This window comes from Prionailurus viverrinus, chromosome D1 (genome assembly GCF_022837055.1).
Source record: "Prionailurus viverrinus isolate Anna chromosome D1, UM_Priviv_1.0, whole genome shotgun sequence".
Taxonomy (NCBI): domain Eukaryota; kingdom Metazoa; phylum Chordata; class Mammalia; order Carnivora; family Felidae; genus Prionailurus; species Prionailurus viverrinus.
In genome coordinates, this window is record NC_062570.1 from 115,397,786 (window position 1) to 115,411,677 (window position 13,892).

At 65.6% G+C, this 13,892-nt stretch overlaps 1 protein-coding gene across 2 annotated transcripts; it reads right to left on the reverse strand.

Moving 5' to 3' along the window:
• Window positions 1–313: 313 nt before the first annotated feature.
• B4GALNT4 (beta-1,4-N-acetyl-galactosaminyltransferase 4) lies at window positions 314–12,780 on the reverse strand. Of its 2 annotated transcripts, XM_047877703.1 has the most exons (20): window positions 12,630–12,780; window positions 9,502–9,605; window positions 9,027–9,122; window positions 8,844–8,939; window positions 8,664–8,754; window positions 8,481–8,581; window positions 8,233–8,300; window positions 7,942–8,020; window positions 6,792–6,858; window positions 6,514–6,648; window positions 6,325–6,434; window positions 6,144–6,244; window positions 5,963–6,063; window positions 4,953–5,859; window positions 2,429–2,718; window positions 2,130–2,283; window positions 1,909–1,981; window positions 1,643–1,796; window positions 1,177–1,303; window positions 314–772 (listed from the first exon to the last, which is right to left on the reverse strand). In XM_047877703.1, the coding sequence occupies exons 1-20, from the start codon at window positions 12,778–12,780 to the stop codon at window positions 649–651; spliced, it is 3,129 nt and encodes a 1,042-aa protein (XP_047733659.1). In that variant the 3' UTR covers window positions 314–648. The 2 variants fall into 2 exon arrangements, with proteins under 2 accessions (XP_047733659.1, XP_047733660.1); XM_047877704.1 differs by lacking the exon at window positions 12,630–12,780 and having other exon boundaries at window positions 9,505–9,676.
• Window positions 12,781–13,892: the final 1,112 nt, after the last annotated feature.

A 13,892-nucleotide genomic window follows, 5' to 3' on the forward strand; every position in this document is an offset into this window, starting at 1 on the left:
GTGAAATGACCGAACGTTCTTTTCTCAAAGCTGTGCAGGCCCTGCCCCATGTCTGTCACTGGTGGCCACGACTCCACGGGCACCGAGCAGCAGGAAAGAGGCCCGAAGCCCTTTCACCTCCAGGTCCCACCTCTGAAGGTCAAGAGGAGAGGGCAGGAAGAGAGTGGTCTCGGGAGAGGGTGGGGTCGGTAGCCGCTGCTGCTGTGGGACAGGAAGGGGCCTCGGGGGCAGAGAGAGTGCCCGTGAGGGCAGGGCTCCTGGCAGTCACTGAGGCTTATCTCTGCCCTCCCAAGAGAACCAGGCAGAGGACAAGTCAGAACTAAAAAAAATATTTCATTTCATTCTGAATAAAAAACGGAACAGACAGAACTCTCGGAAATCCTGAAAACAACGTCATCGCTACAGCAAAATTTCACAGAAATCATCGCGCAGAGTGTGGAGACCAAGCCCGGGGCCCCAACCAGCTGTGAAGGCTGCCTCTCTGGGGAGGGGCACAAAGGGGGCGGTGGCCTCGCTGGGCCAGGCACAGGTGGTGGCCATTCCCCTGCGATAAGCCTTGCCGGGGTTCCCAGGGACCAGGCTCAGGGCCCGGCCTCCAGCCCCCACCAGGGGACGGGGGCCAGGGGCCGGAAGGGGGTTGCCTGGTCTTCAGGATCCCTCGGTGCGGGAGCCCTTCCGGCCACGTGCGCCCCACATTCCCCGCTTGGAGTGGTAGTGGTGGTAGAAATTCCGCACTCGGAGTCGCTCCACCTCCAGCCCTGCCTGCAGGACCCTGGGTGGAAAGGGGGTGTCAGGACCCTGGAGAGGGGTGCCTATAGGATCTGGGTGGTAGGGGGATAGTTGTGGCTGCCCTGGTTCTTCCGGAGCCTGGGGCAGCGTGGAAGTGCTCAGGACCCCGGCCCAAGGGCTAGGGGTGTCAGGCCTTCCACTACTGTGGGACCCCGGTGGGAGATGGGGACTCAGGGCCACCACTGGGCCTACAGGATCTGGGGACAGAATTTGTTGCAAGGCTGTTCCCGAGTCTGCAGAACCCTAGAGATAGGAAGAGGTGTGGGGTGGGGTGGGGTCACAGATCCTGGGATACGAAGCGGAAGTCCCTGCAGCACGTGAGGACCCTGGGGTACCCTCCCCGCTCAGAGAAGGTATCCTCAGTCCCCAAGATGGGGGGGTAGTCACCTGTCCAGGAGCTCCCAGTCCTCGCCCCCCCACTGGTCCCGGAACTCCTCAGTGTTCATGCCCCCGACGCGGTCGAAGTCTGACTTGTAGATCCCGAAGAGGCCGAAGCCATTCACCTCCCAGTAGCCTGGGTAGGGAGGTGCCCTTCAGACGCCAGAACCTGCAAGCCTTCCTCCCCAGCCTCCAGAAGGGGTGTGCTGCAGGGTCCCATCCTTAGAGGGGTGTCAAGGGTCACTCTTCTGTGTGGGGTCATAACCTGCGGCCCTGCACACGACTGGGGTGCTGGAGGAGGTTCCCAGGCATGACCCTGGAGGCTCTGGGGTCCTAGGCAATAGGCGGGGCATTGATGGATCCCCAGGCCCACCTCCGGGGTTAGGAGAGGCCCCCAGGGGCCTGGGCCTCACCCTGCCGTTGGTGGAACTCCCAGTGTTATTGGGGCATGGGGGGGGGGCATCCAGGGCATTACCGTGCGGGTCCCCCGGCGAGCTCCCACAGCCCAGGCGCATGACCACGGGCGCAAAGGCCAGTTTGCCCTCCACGCAGTGTTTGCGGATGCCGTCCAGGATGTTGGGCGGGAAGTGGATGTGCAGATCACAGAGGAAAACGATGCTGCTGGCATCCTGGAGGCCGAGGTCACGGGGAGGCCTGAGCACGCCCCTCCGCTCCCCCAGCGGAGCTCCTTCCTTGGTGGTCTGGACGGGCTCTCCCTGCTCTCCCAACCCTCCCACGCACCTCCACTGCGTCCACTCCAGCCTGCAAGCCCGCCGAGCGCTCAAAGTTTCCAGTTCGCCTCAAGTACTGGTACCTGGGGGAGGTGGGGAGGAGAGTGGGGGGAGGGGGGGGTGGGAGGTCACAGGCCCTGACCCCTGCGGGCCGGGGCTAGAAAACCCGCGTCCCGGAAGGGGCGAGGGAGGCAAGACGCGCTCAGCCGTCCCTGGCGGGGGCGCTGTTACCGGGGCAGCCGGGCAGAGCGCAGCGCCTGCTCGACGTCCATGTCCTCGCTCTCAAAGTCCACCAGGGTGATGCTGAAGTGCGAGTCCCCCGTGCGGGCGTGCAGCGCGGCCATGTCCGCCAGGAACTGGGCCACCCAGCGCGCCTGGTTCTTCACTGGAGGAAGGTGGTGCCGCTGAGCCCACCCCGACCTGACTCCGCGGGACCCGGTGCACGGCCAGCGGCGCTCCCACTGGCCGCGGGGGCTCGGGGAAGCCCAGCCCACGTCCCAGGTGCCCGGGCCCGAGGCGGTCCCGCGCACCTGGCACGATGAAGTGTACCATCACATCCTGGCGCCAGGCCAGGCGCAGCGGCCGGCAGAGCTCGGGGCGGCCGTCGGGGCGCGTGGGGGCGGCGGGAGCGGGCTCCGGGCTCTCTCCGTCGGCGTCGGCGCCTCCCGCGTGGGCTCCGGGCAGTCGCAGGAAGACGTACTCTGACAGGCGCAGGCGGCCGCCCCCGCGCTCCTGCAGCTCCAACTCCAGCAGGAAGCGGCTTCCGCGCGCGGAGTCCCGGCGCTTCTCCACGTTCACGATGCGCAGAAGCGCGTAGCGCCTGGGAAGCGGGGGCTGGGTCGGCACGCTCGGGCTCCGAGCTTGCGGCCCTCCCTCTTCCCTGCCCCCCTCCCCCCCGAGTGTCCCTGCGGGTCGCCCCCAGCCCCAGAAACCAGGCGGCCACTCAGAAGAGGGGCTGGGGCAGCTGCCGTGGGTTCCCTCGTGTCCCAGGCTGCCATACCCCGCCCACGCCGCGTCCTGCCGGGGAGCTCCGAGAGGGCGGGCGCCCATTTCGTGCCTCCCCTCCCTAGGGCGGCCTCCTCTGTGGTCTTCGAGTCACCGCTCACGCACCCACAGTGACCTTTATGACGGCGCCACCCACTGTCCACAGGACGAGGTTCGCTGGTCTCACACTGACGTTCTAGGGCCTTAAGCCGACTCGAGCTTGCCTTCAAGCTGAGTGAGCCGACTTCCTCCCGCACTGGCTCTTTTTTCTGGGGTATCCAATCTGCAAGCTTGCCCCAATCCTCCCCGGCTCTTTCCGAGGCTCCGCAGATAAGCCTCCCTTTTGCCTCTTCTGGCACCAGCCCCGGGGCTATCCTGACCCAGGGGAAGATGCCGCTGGGCCTACCCTGAGCCTCTTCTGCCCCTTCCCTCCTTCTGGCCCTGCTGAGCGTCTTCGTCCTCCACTCTGTTACCAAGCAGAGGCTTCTCATCCCGGGAGAACAGGACCCTGCCCTCGACTAAAGTGGCTTCTTCCTTTCTCCAAATGTCCTCCCTTTGCAGCCCCCTGACCATGGGAGCCTACCTGTGTGACCCCCAAGGAGTCCCCACTCCTCCCTGCAAACCCCGCCATTCCCACTGTGCTCTCCCCAAGCGTCAGGGACTTTCTGCCCCAAACACTCTGGGTCTTTCTGAACTCTCAGTCCTTAGGCCCACCCACACCCTACTCTCAGGAAGCTTTGAGCCAAGAACTCAGCCACCTAGAATCAAATCCCTGCCCTTCCCACACCATCTCATCACTGCCCTGGCACAAGCCAGGCAGTCATGGCCCCTGTGGGCTTCCCATCCCGTCCACTCCCCTCCAAGGCAGCGACAGGCCTGTCTGCAACCCCAACAGGTCGGCCCCTGTCTTGCTCAAAACCTGGTACGGTCTGCAAGAAAAATGAGTCCTGAGCAGGTTGCTCGAGGCCCACGATGGCCCCTTCTCCGTCCTCTGCACACCGGGCTCCTGGCCTCCTGCCCCAGTGCCTTTGCCTACCAGTGCTGTCTGTACTGGTTCTACTCCTCTTTTAAGGCTCACAGAACCCACCAGTGTCTCCTTTGGGGCCAACTTTGGGGCCTCCCATTCTCTGCCCCGCTAGCCTACATATGGGGGTGGTGACAGGCCTGGATTCCTGGGGGGTGGGGGCAGGGATCAGAGGCAGCAATGGGGCAGGAGCCCTGCGCTCCCCTGAGCTGGAGAAAGACCCTCTGGGAAGACCCAGGAGCCCTGTACCAGAAGACGAGGAGGGGTCCAGGGACTCTCAGCCTGACCTTTGGGTCTCTACTTGGAGGAGAGCCCTGGCTGGTTCAGATTCATTCTTGGGTTCAGGCCCAAGGTGACAGGGTGGGTTTGGAGGTTCAGGACAAGGGAGCCCACCCTGGGTGCCTGTGAGGAGGTGAGGCTTCTAACACTGAACAGGGACCTGGACACTAAGAAGCCCCAGGAGACAGGGAAGAGACAGGGAGAGACAGCTCTTCCCTTGGAGGTCCATGTGCCATGCCCAGACCAGCACCCTGTTAAACCCTGGGAAGGTGTGAAGGTTCCACAGAGGCCAGGACTTCCCCTTCCCAGGCACACACTTCCCAGGGCCTCCCTCCCACGCACCCCTCCAGGTCCTCCCCTTCCCAGGAACCCCCCCCTTCCCCCCTCCTCCCCTCCTATCCGCATTCCCCAGGGCCTCCCCTCCCACTCCCCCCCCCCCCACCAGCGCCTCCCCTCCCACACGCACCCTCCCCAGGGCCTCCCCTCCCACACTCACCCCTCCAGGGCCTCCCCTTCCCAGGCGCACATCCTCCCAGGGCCTCCCCTCCCACACTCACCCCTCCAGGGCCTCCCCTTCCCAGGCGCACATCCTCCCAGGGCCTCCCCTCCCACACGCACCTCCCAGGGCTTCCCCTTCACAGGCACCCCCTCCAGGACCTCCCCTCCCATATGCCCCCCCCCCCAACATTCACCACCCCCCAGGTCCTCCCCTTCCCAGGCGCACGTCCTCTAGGGCCTCCCCTCCTACGCGCACACTCCGGACGCACCCGCCGTGGCGCGCGTTGAGCCGCTCCATGTACTGGGCCACCACGTCCACGGCCTCGGCCTCGGGCAGCTGCAGGTTCCCCGACACGTTGCAGCGCAGGTCGTTCCAGTCGGAGCGTAGCTGCTCGAAATCCACGGCGCCCACGCTGAACGTGCGCTGCCAGTCAATGGCGTCTTCGCGCCAACGGCCTCGGGGGGCTCCCGCGGCCTCCTCGCTGTCCTCATCTTCGCCCCGCGCCCCGTCGTCGTCATCGTCTGCCTCCTCCTCGTCGCCCGCTGCAGGCAGCTGCGCCCTGGACACTTGGGACAAGCTCAGGAAGGAGGTCACGGGCTGAGCTTCCGACGACAGGTTCGCGGCCGCGGTCGGAGCTGGGAGTCCCAGCAAGCGCGGCTGGCCCTCCAGGCTCCCCTGGGTGGCCTGCGCCCGGGCCGGGGGCCTCAGCTCTGCGCCCGGGGAACCACCGGTCCTGCGGCCTCGAGACCGCGGCGGCCGTGGGGGCGCCCGCAGCTGCACCCGGGGAAGAGGTCTGGGGCGGAGGAAGACTCCGGGGAAGGGCGGCCAGGGTGGGCCGCGTGGGCCGAGAGGCGCCCGCAGTCCCGGCCGCACCCGCGTCACATACACCTTCGGGGGCTGCTGCTGAGCCGCAGCTCGGGGGCGCAGGGCGCGACCCAAGAAGAGGGGCAGGGGGCGCGCGGCCCGGGCGGCCCAGCTCAGCGCCCGGGAGCGCCGGGTGGTGGGCAGGTCTCCGGGGCTGGGAGGCACCGGCGGGGCGGGCGTGGCTCCGGGCGCGGCTCCGGGCGCTGTGGGGGCCGCGGGCAGGGGGAGGTGGCGGCGGCTCTGCAGGGGGGACGCCTCCGTGGGCTCCAGGCTGTCTAGCAGCTCCCCCTCTTCCTCATCGTCCAGGAAGTCTGCGGGAAGCAGCCCAGGTGGGCACAGGCTGGGGGGGGGGGGCGCACTCCACGCCCAGGTGGGCACAGGCTGGGGGGCGCGCGCGCGGGGGGCGGTACTCACCATCCGGGTTGAGAAAGAGGAAGGCTCGGCGCTGCACCTCTTCCTCCTCGTCTTCCTCTCCCTCCTCCCTGTCCATCTTCATGTATTTATAGAACCCAAACCTGGGGCGGTGAGGGGCATCAGAGAGGAACACCCCTACTGGCCGCTGCCCCCCGCCCCACCCCTTGCCTGCCCCGCCCACCTCTCCAAGTACAGCGGCGACTCTCGGTAGAAGCACTTGTTTTCCGTCTCCATGTGCGTGAGGCGCGTGTGGTCATTGGGGTAGACAAAGGACAGGTACACCTGTGGGCGGGGCAGAGGGCTCAGGGGACCCTGAGCAGAAAGCCGGGGCCTCAGGGAAGGTCTTGGTGAGGGGCACTTACAAACTGCAGCCCCTGGTATCTCGCGATTGGAAAGTCCTTGACAACATAGGTGGGGGCGTAGGCGCAGGGCTCCAGCACGTTCTCCAGACTCGAAGGCTCCACCCGAGGTGCTGTGGGAGGAGTGGTCACAGAGTGGCAGGCTGGGTATCCCTGCCCCCCCCCCCCCCCCACTCCACGGTCCCCTCTCACTGAGGAAGAAGGTGTCTCGGGGGTCTGGGCGCAGCATGTCAGCTCTGGGCTCCTCCTGTGGCAGGCGCCCCCCCACGTGGCTGGCTGGAGACTGGGGGACATGGGCCACGTGGTCCATCTTCAGGGACGATTCATCTGGGGACAGAGGAATGTGTGGGGTCCTCAGGAGTACCCAAGGACCACTCCTCACCCCTCCCCACCCACATCCAGAGACTACCCCAAAGAGACCGCAGATCAGGAGCCCACCCCCCTCCCCAAAGAGGCACTGGGCTCCACACCTGTGTACAGGGAGATGTGAGCAGAGCCTATGACCTCAAACTTCAGGCCTGGCAGGAAGGCTCGCCACTAGGGAAGGGAGAGAGCGGTCAGGACCAAAGCTCTGTGGTCCTGGAGCTGGAGAGGAACGGGTCTTTTCTGAACGTGGGCACGGGGAGCAGGTGGGGACAGCCCCTTCGAGGGCACAGGAAGCTTGGAGGTTGGATGGCAGAGGGGTTCTTGGTGGATGGGACACCCCCCTCCCATGCTCCCTCCAGGCCTTTCCTGACACCCTAAGCACTTCCTTGCCCGCTGGTTATGGCTTTGCCACCGCCTCCTTCCCCATGCTGCAGCCATCGCCTTCCTGGCGGTCACAGCTAGCCTTCTAGAGGCCCCTACCCCTCGCCTCACTGGACCTCACCCTCCCTGTTTCCCCATTCCTGTGGCAGCTCCTTCTCAGTCTCCTCCTTTGCAGACTCGGTTCCTCCCTCCCTCAAGCTGGGGTTCCTGGGAGCTGTTCCAGGCCCTCTCCCTTCCTAGCTCATTCTGGGTCTTCTTGGCACCCCCTTGGCTTCCACAAGATCACCCCAAGCCTGCGTTTCCAGCCCGGACTCCCTGCCAGCTGAGCTGGGTTGATGCCTAGCACACACAGTCGACAAATGCCCCATCTCCCCTAGCCAGGCTCAGGCCCCACCTCCCTGCTTCAGGGACCATGTCTAAAAGATCCGCCCCCGCCCAGGCTCTCTGCAGCAGTGGCCAAAGGGTTTTTCCTGAAATGCAAACCCAATTGCTTTGGGCTGTCCAGGGTTCGCGTTGCAGGCCCTGCCTGGCCACTGGATCCTCTGGAGTTCTGGAAGAACTCTGCTGTTCCTCTGCTGTTCTTGAGATCTGGAGTTCACCTGAGGCACCCCAATTCTCTCCTCACTGGATCTCCCTACGAATGTCTCATCTCTCAAGACTCTGCTCAAGCACCACTTCTCCATGAAGCCTCCCTGGGCAGAGTTGATCTTGGACCCCGCTGTCCCTGAGTGTCTGCTTTGCTAACTAGATGGGAACTCCTGGGGTGAGGGGGCAGGACCCACACCATTGTCCTGCAGGGAGTGTTGGGAGCAGAGAGAGCAGGGGAAGGGACGTGGATTCTCCAGAAGCCCACGGATGGCAGGCCACACTCACGCCCACTTCCACGTGGTCTGAGCCTCGGTCGTCCTGCTTGTGCAGCAGCTCAAAGTAGTACCTCCGGGAGGCCATGAGCCTGGGGACATAAGCGGTCAGGGGGACATGCTCCTACCATGCTCCAGGAGCCCCAAACAGAAACCCCAGAAAAGGTGGGGTGCTCAGGGGCGGTCCCTCGGGGCGATGGCAGAGTGGCCACGACAGTACAGGTGCAGTGGTTTCCTGTGTGCTGGTGCATGTTCCCCCCGCCCCCCAATACACCCCGGTGCACACACGCTCCCAGTCACTCACCGCTTGGGCTTGGACACCTGCGAGCTGAACTTGGTGAATTCCCCAGGTGCTGTCCACTCTGAGCCAGTCTGGGAAGCGATACAGAAGGGTGGGGGGGTTCACCCTCTCCTTGGGGGCACCAGCCTCATCCAGTCCCCGTCCCTCAGAAGCTGGAGGAGACAGGTGACGGAGGCGGAGGAGGCCCAGTGAAGACAGATAGGGGTGTGGGTGGAGGGGCTGGGGTGGGAGGGCTGTGGGGTTAAGGGTACCTTGCCCACAAAGGCCACCAGCTGGGCACCCGCCGGGCTCTCATTTGGGCTCAGCCAGAACTCAGAGTTGTCATCCGAAGCCACAGAGAACTGGACGTCTCCTAGGCCACAGGACAGGGGCTCAGGGGGGTGGTGTGGGGCCCTTCCTGCTGCCCCCTCCCTGGCACATCCCCACCCCCGCACCATCTCTCGCCGGGTGGATGAAGCCGAAAATCCGTAGTCCGTAGTTCTTCCACTTGGGGGACACAGCCAACTTCTTCACGGTGGTGCGAGTCTGGGGGGGGCAGTGGCCTCTGACGTCAAAGCCTTTCCCTGTCCTGGCCTGCCCCCATCCCCTGCCAGCTCCCTACCACTGGCACTCACGTGCGGAAACAGCGGGAAGTGCAGGTTCCTCCTCAGATGGCCCACGGCGCCTCCGCACCAGTCCTCAAACACATGCAGGTTCACCTGCCCCTTGTACTGGGGGGCGGGAGGTGGGCCTTACCTTCTGCACAGCCCCACCCCCAGCCCTCCCCTGAAGCTCATCACAAGCCAAGCAGAGCTCACCTCTTCCCACCACGGGGGAACCTGATGGGTGAGGTTCAGAGGGGGTGGCTTTCCAACCCCCACAGGAAACAGCATGTTTGGGTCCCGTCCTTCTGGCTACAGGACAGAAAAGGCACCAGGGTCAAAACAGAGCAATGGGAAGACAGGGAGGAGTCACCCCCCCACCCCCCCACACACCGGGACACACCTCACAAGGACTCCCCTGCACACATCCAGCCATAAAGTCCTGAACCCATGGTACCCCAACCACACACACCCAGAGGACCCTCACCACACCTGCCCAGGCAAGCACTGTCCAGCACACTCGTGCACACCCATGCCTGCCGGACGCGAACCGCAGGCTGGGCTGTGCTCCGTGCCTGCACCCGCATCCTCCATCCACCCAGCCCACAGGTCCCGAGGCCACTGGCACACTAGTGGCCTCAGGGATGTGTGTGTGCCGCACACACGTGTTCTTTCCCACAGCCCTGCTCACCACCTGCTCCTCCTCCCGACTCTCGCTGGAGTCCTCCGCCCTCTGTGTGGACAGCGCAGCCCGGACGCCCCTGCCCTCCGTCACACCGCTCAGCTTCTCACCATCTGTGGGCGGCACGTGGGGCATGACTGGGGCCCAGGCTCTCTCCGAGGCGGCCCCTGCCGCTGGGGGTCAGGTGGGGACAGCAGTGTCTCCTGCTGAAGCCTTCGCACTTCAGTCTGCTCCCCGTGCTGCCCAGGGCCCCACCTGTGGCTGTGCAATTGCTCTCTGGGTCCTTCTTCCACATTCCGCCTCTGGGGTGGGCAGCCCCCTCTCAAGCCCTCCACCTGGCTTTTCCTAGCCCCCTGACTGGTGCCAGGGAGCAGAGTCATGTGTGTGCATGTGCTAATGCGTATACATACACACATCTGGCCATCCTCACCGCGGCTCTGCCTCCGGGAAGGCCCCCAGGACTACTGCACTGCGCCCTCAGCACTTTTCCCTCGTCCTGAGGGTTCCGTGTTTCCCTCCCTCATCAGAACTGCGTGCTAAGGGTTAGTGCTAGCGCTTGTTATTGGAAAGCTGGTGCTTTTGTCTTCAGGCTAAGCCAGCCCCTGCTCACAGCACATGTGCCACCTGCTGGCCTTGAGAGGGGTTCAGGACCAGAGGAGTCCTGGCACCAGCCTGGACAGAAGAGGAACAGACATGCTGGTCTGGCTGCTGGGGGGCCGGGGGCCAACATGGCTCCAGCGACTGTGACCCTGAGGAACCCCTCCTAGGTCTGTCTGTGGCTCTCTCCAGAGCTTGGCACCCTTATAAACAACCCCCATCCTAGGGCCGACCATCCCCATGCCCCTAACTCCCTCAAATTCCCAGGCTTCTTGCCTCAGCTGTGGACCTGAACATCCCAAACTGTCCTCTGGGGGGAGGGGTGTGCCACACCTTGGGACTCAAGGCTCTTCTGGGAGGCTTTATTATATCCTACCTCTGCCCCCAGCCCCGTGCTCCCAGCCAGGGATACCCAATCCAGGAGCACCCCCTCTGCTCCAGGGCAAGCTGGAATTTTGACATTCATGCCCATCCTTCAATCCAGACCCACAGATTCCTGTGTGGACACAATTGGCCTGAGTCCCTTCTCCGGGGGAGGGGAGCTGACCTTAGTCTCCCGCCTGTAGGACCCCTGTGGTACTTGCCCACCTGCTCCTTCTTCTGGGTTCCTCCCCCACTGTCCTCTGTCCAGCTGGGAGGTGAGCCCCTAAGAGGCTCCTGGCCAAGTCCCCCCAGCCTGGCCCTCTGCTCCCTGCCCACCAAGCTAAGTCCACGGGTACCAGGAGCCTTCTGTGGTGGGGTCCCAGCCCAGGCTTCCACCACTGTCCAGCACAGTGAGATCCCCAGAGGGCTCCTGCCACATGGGTACCCTGCAGGATACCAGGAAGGTAGACCCCCTGTCCCGCTCCAGTGCTGCCTCCCCAGATGGAAGTGAAGACAGCACTGAGCCAACAGTCAAAAAGTCCTCGGGCGTGTCCAGCTGCTCCGCTTCTCACAAGCCTTACCCTGGTGGGAGCCCAGGTGGCTGGGCGAAGAGGCTGCAGCCCAGAGTCAGGACCCATGGGCTGGGGCTTTCCTGGAAGGTGCCCCATGAGAGTTTGACCTTCCAGGACGCTGAACAGCTCCTGCTCACCCAGGAGTCGTAAGGGCAGTCTGCTGGTCCAGCTGAGAGCAGAAATGGGGTTCCCACACTTCTACTCCCTCCCAGTTGCTGAGCTAGACTCCCCAGCTACTCAGGAAGTCAGTTGGTGAAGACCGCGGTTGCTCAGAAAGCCACAGAGGTGGCTGGGGAGGGGGGGTGGGTTTTCTTCTGTGTCACTGGGTCACGATCTGGGATCCTGCCTTATTTGCTGATAGCTGGGGGAGGGGGGCTTCTTTTAGGGACTGAGCTGTGCTGGGGACCCCTCATGGGTGTGGTGGCTGTGAGGGGTGTAGACTCTGGGGGGTTGGGACAAACTCCACACCCCTGGCCTGGGAGGTCTGTGGAGCCAGGTGTCCAGGCACATGGAAAGGAGGCAGAAGGGGACCGAGCAGGGAGGCCCTCAGTGGAGTGGCCCTGGGTGCCGTGGGCCAAAGTCACTGTTAGGAAGAGGGTGAGGAGGCGGGACCCACACCCCTGACCTCTCACCCTAAGGGCACCCAGCACCACACTTCCTAAGAAGGGGTAGGGGCAGCCCGGCTGGGAGCTTCCCTGCCTGGACAGAGGAGGCTTCTGCTCCGGCCTCTGCTGGGAGGTTTAAGGGGTGGGGGGTGGGGGGGGGGAGTGTTATTCGTGCCCTGAGGTGCTTCCCTCTCTCCCATGCCCTCCCCCTTCCCCAGGTTCCAGGCTCCCTGCTTCTCCCCTTCCCACCAGGTTGTCACAGGCTCATCCCTCCTGCCAGGCACACTCTCCCCCCAGATGTCGTGGGCGGGCAGCACCACCTTCAAGGGGCCATCCAGACCCCCCTGCCCTGGCTCTTTCGCACCACACTCACCAGGAACTGACTTGCTTTGTGGGTTTATTGTCTTCACCGGAGTGTGAGCTGGAGGAGCCTGGGAAAGTTTACTCCAGGCAGTTCAGGGGTCCCCAGGCTGGACCCCCATCACTGTGCTTCCCCACCCCCACCCCCACCACAAAAGCCTGCCCCTTGTCACAGGGTTAGTCAGGGGACCCCTCAGGAAGCCTTCCAACTGCACCAGTCAGCTCCCTCCAAACCCTCCCCGACCCCCACCCCGCGGGGAGGCTGGACCCCTCCCTCCTCTCTCCCCCAGCAGACGGGTAAACTGAGGAGACAAGCGGTGGGGGTGCGAGGCCTTCCTGAAAAGCCCAGCCTGCAGGGCCTGCGGGCGATCTCCCTGAGAGCCCGCTGTTCACCCCGTCACTGCTGGCTCCGGGTCACATCCCGGAGTCGGCCCAGGTTCGGGGACGCTCCCCAAGAGGGTCGCGGGCGTCACTGCTGACGTCATTGGGCTCCGGGCCCGGCCGAACCGCGCCCCCTGCCCAAATACCGCAGAGCCGGGAAGGGCGGGCGGCCGGGGTCTCCGGGCGCGGTGCGGAGGCCCGGCCCCCCAAGCGCTCCTCGGGGTGCCCCCGCCCCCCGCCCCCGGGCGCGCCCCCGTACCTCGCCCGTAGCCCAGGCGCTGGCGCAGCGCGCGGCCCTGGCGCACCAGGCTCAGGTGCACGTACGTGAGCCACGCGGCGCAGGTGACCAGCACCAGCAGCAGCAGCAGCTTGATCTGTTTGCGGATCTTCTTCACCGGGAACCACGGCATCGCGCCCGGCCCCGCCCCGCCTCGGGCCGCGCTCAGCGGCACCGCTGCGGCCCCCGGTTCCCGCGCGCCCCGCGCCGCGGCCCCCGGCCCCGCATGGCCCTTTGTCCGCCGCCCGCGGCCACACCGAGCGGCCGCGACCCCAGGCTGCCCCCCGCCCCCCGGCCGCGGGCCCGGGGTGGGCGGCGGAGCGGCTCCCGGCGGTGCCCCCGCCCGGCCCCGCCCGGCCGCTCGGGCTCCACGCTCCTGGGGGCCGCGGCGGGACCCAGCAGCATCCACGCTGCGGTGCTACCCACCGTGAAACGGGCCCGGCGGCCGCGCGGCGCGAGCCAACCGGGGCCCGGCCGGCCCGCGGGGAGCCAATCGGCGGCGCGGGGGGCGGGGCCGGCGGGTTAGGGTGTGCCCGCCGCCCGTCTCCACGCAACGCGCGCGCATCCACCTGGGCGCGCCGGCCCGCGCAGCTCCCGGGCGCGGGGGGCCGGAGGTGCGGAGGCCCGGGGACGGGGCCCCGGGAGGGGTTCACGGAGGACGGGGAGGTGCGGGGGACAGGGGAACGAGGGTCCGGGGGGGGGGGTGCGCGAAGGACGCGGGGACACGGGACAGAGGTCAGGCGGTGTCCAAGGGACAATGTGGTGCGAAGGACGCGGGAAGCTGGGACGGGGGATGGGGAGGTGCAGAAGCCGCGGGCAGGGGTGTTGGTGGGTGGGGACGGGGGCGGGCATAGAGGCAGGGGACATGCAGAGGACCGAGGACCGGGGTTGCTCGAGGGACGGGCTGCAGAGTCAGGGGGACGCGGGAAGTGTAGAGGTGCGGGGTAGGGGAGACACAGAGCCCTGGAGGATGTGGACGTGGTTACGCGGGGGTGGGGACCAGGGTGTGTAGGGAGGGAGGCAGTGGAAGGCGCAGGCTGTGTGGGTTGGGGGACAGTCGGGACACAGGCAACAGAGGACTCAGGGACAGGAAATGGGGGGCACCAGAGCTTGGGGAATGTGGGGGAAAGCTGGGGATAGGGGTACAGCCTGGTCTTGGAGTTGGAGCCAGCCTCTAGAAAACAGTGCAGCCAGAAGGAACGGGGCTCCAAGTGGAGGAAAAGAAGTTTGGGAGAGAGACAGGTG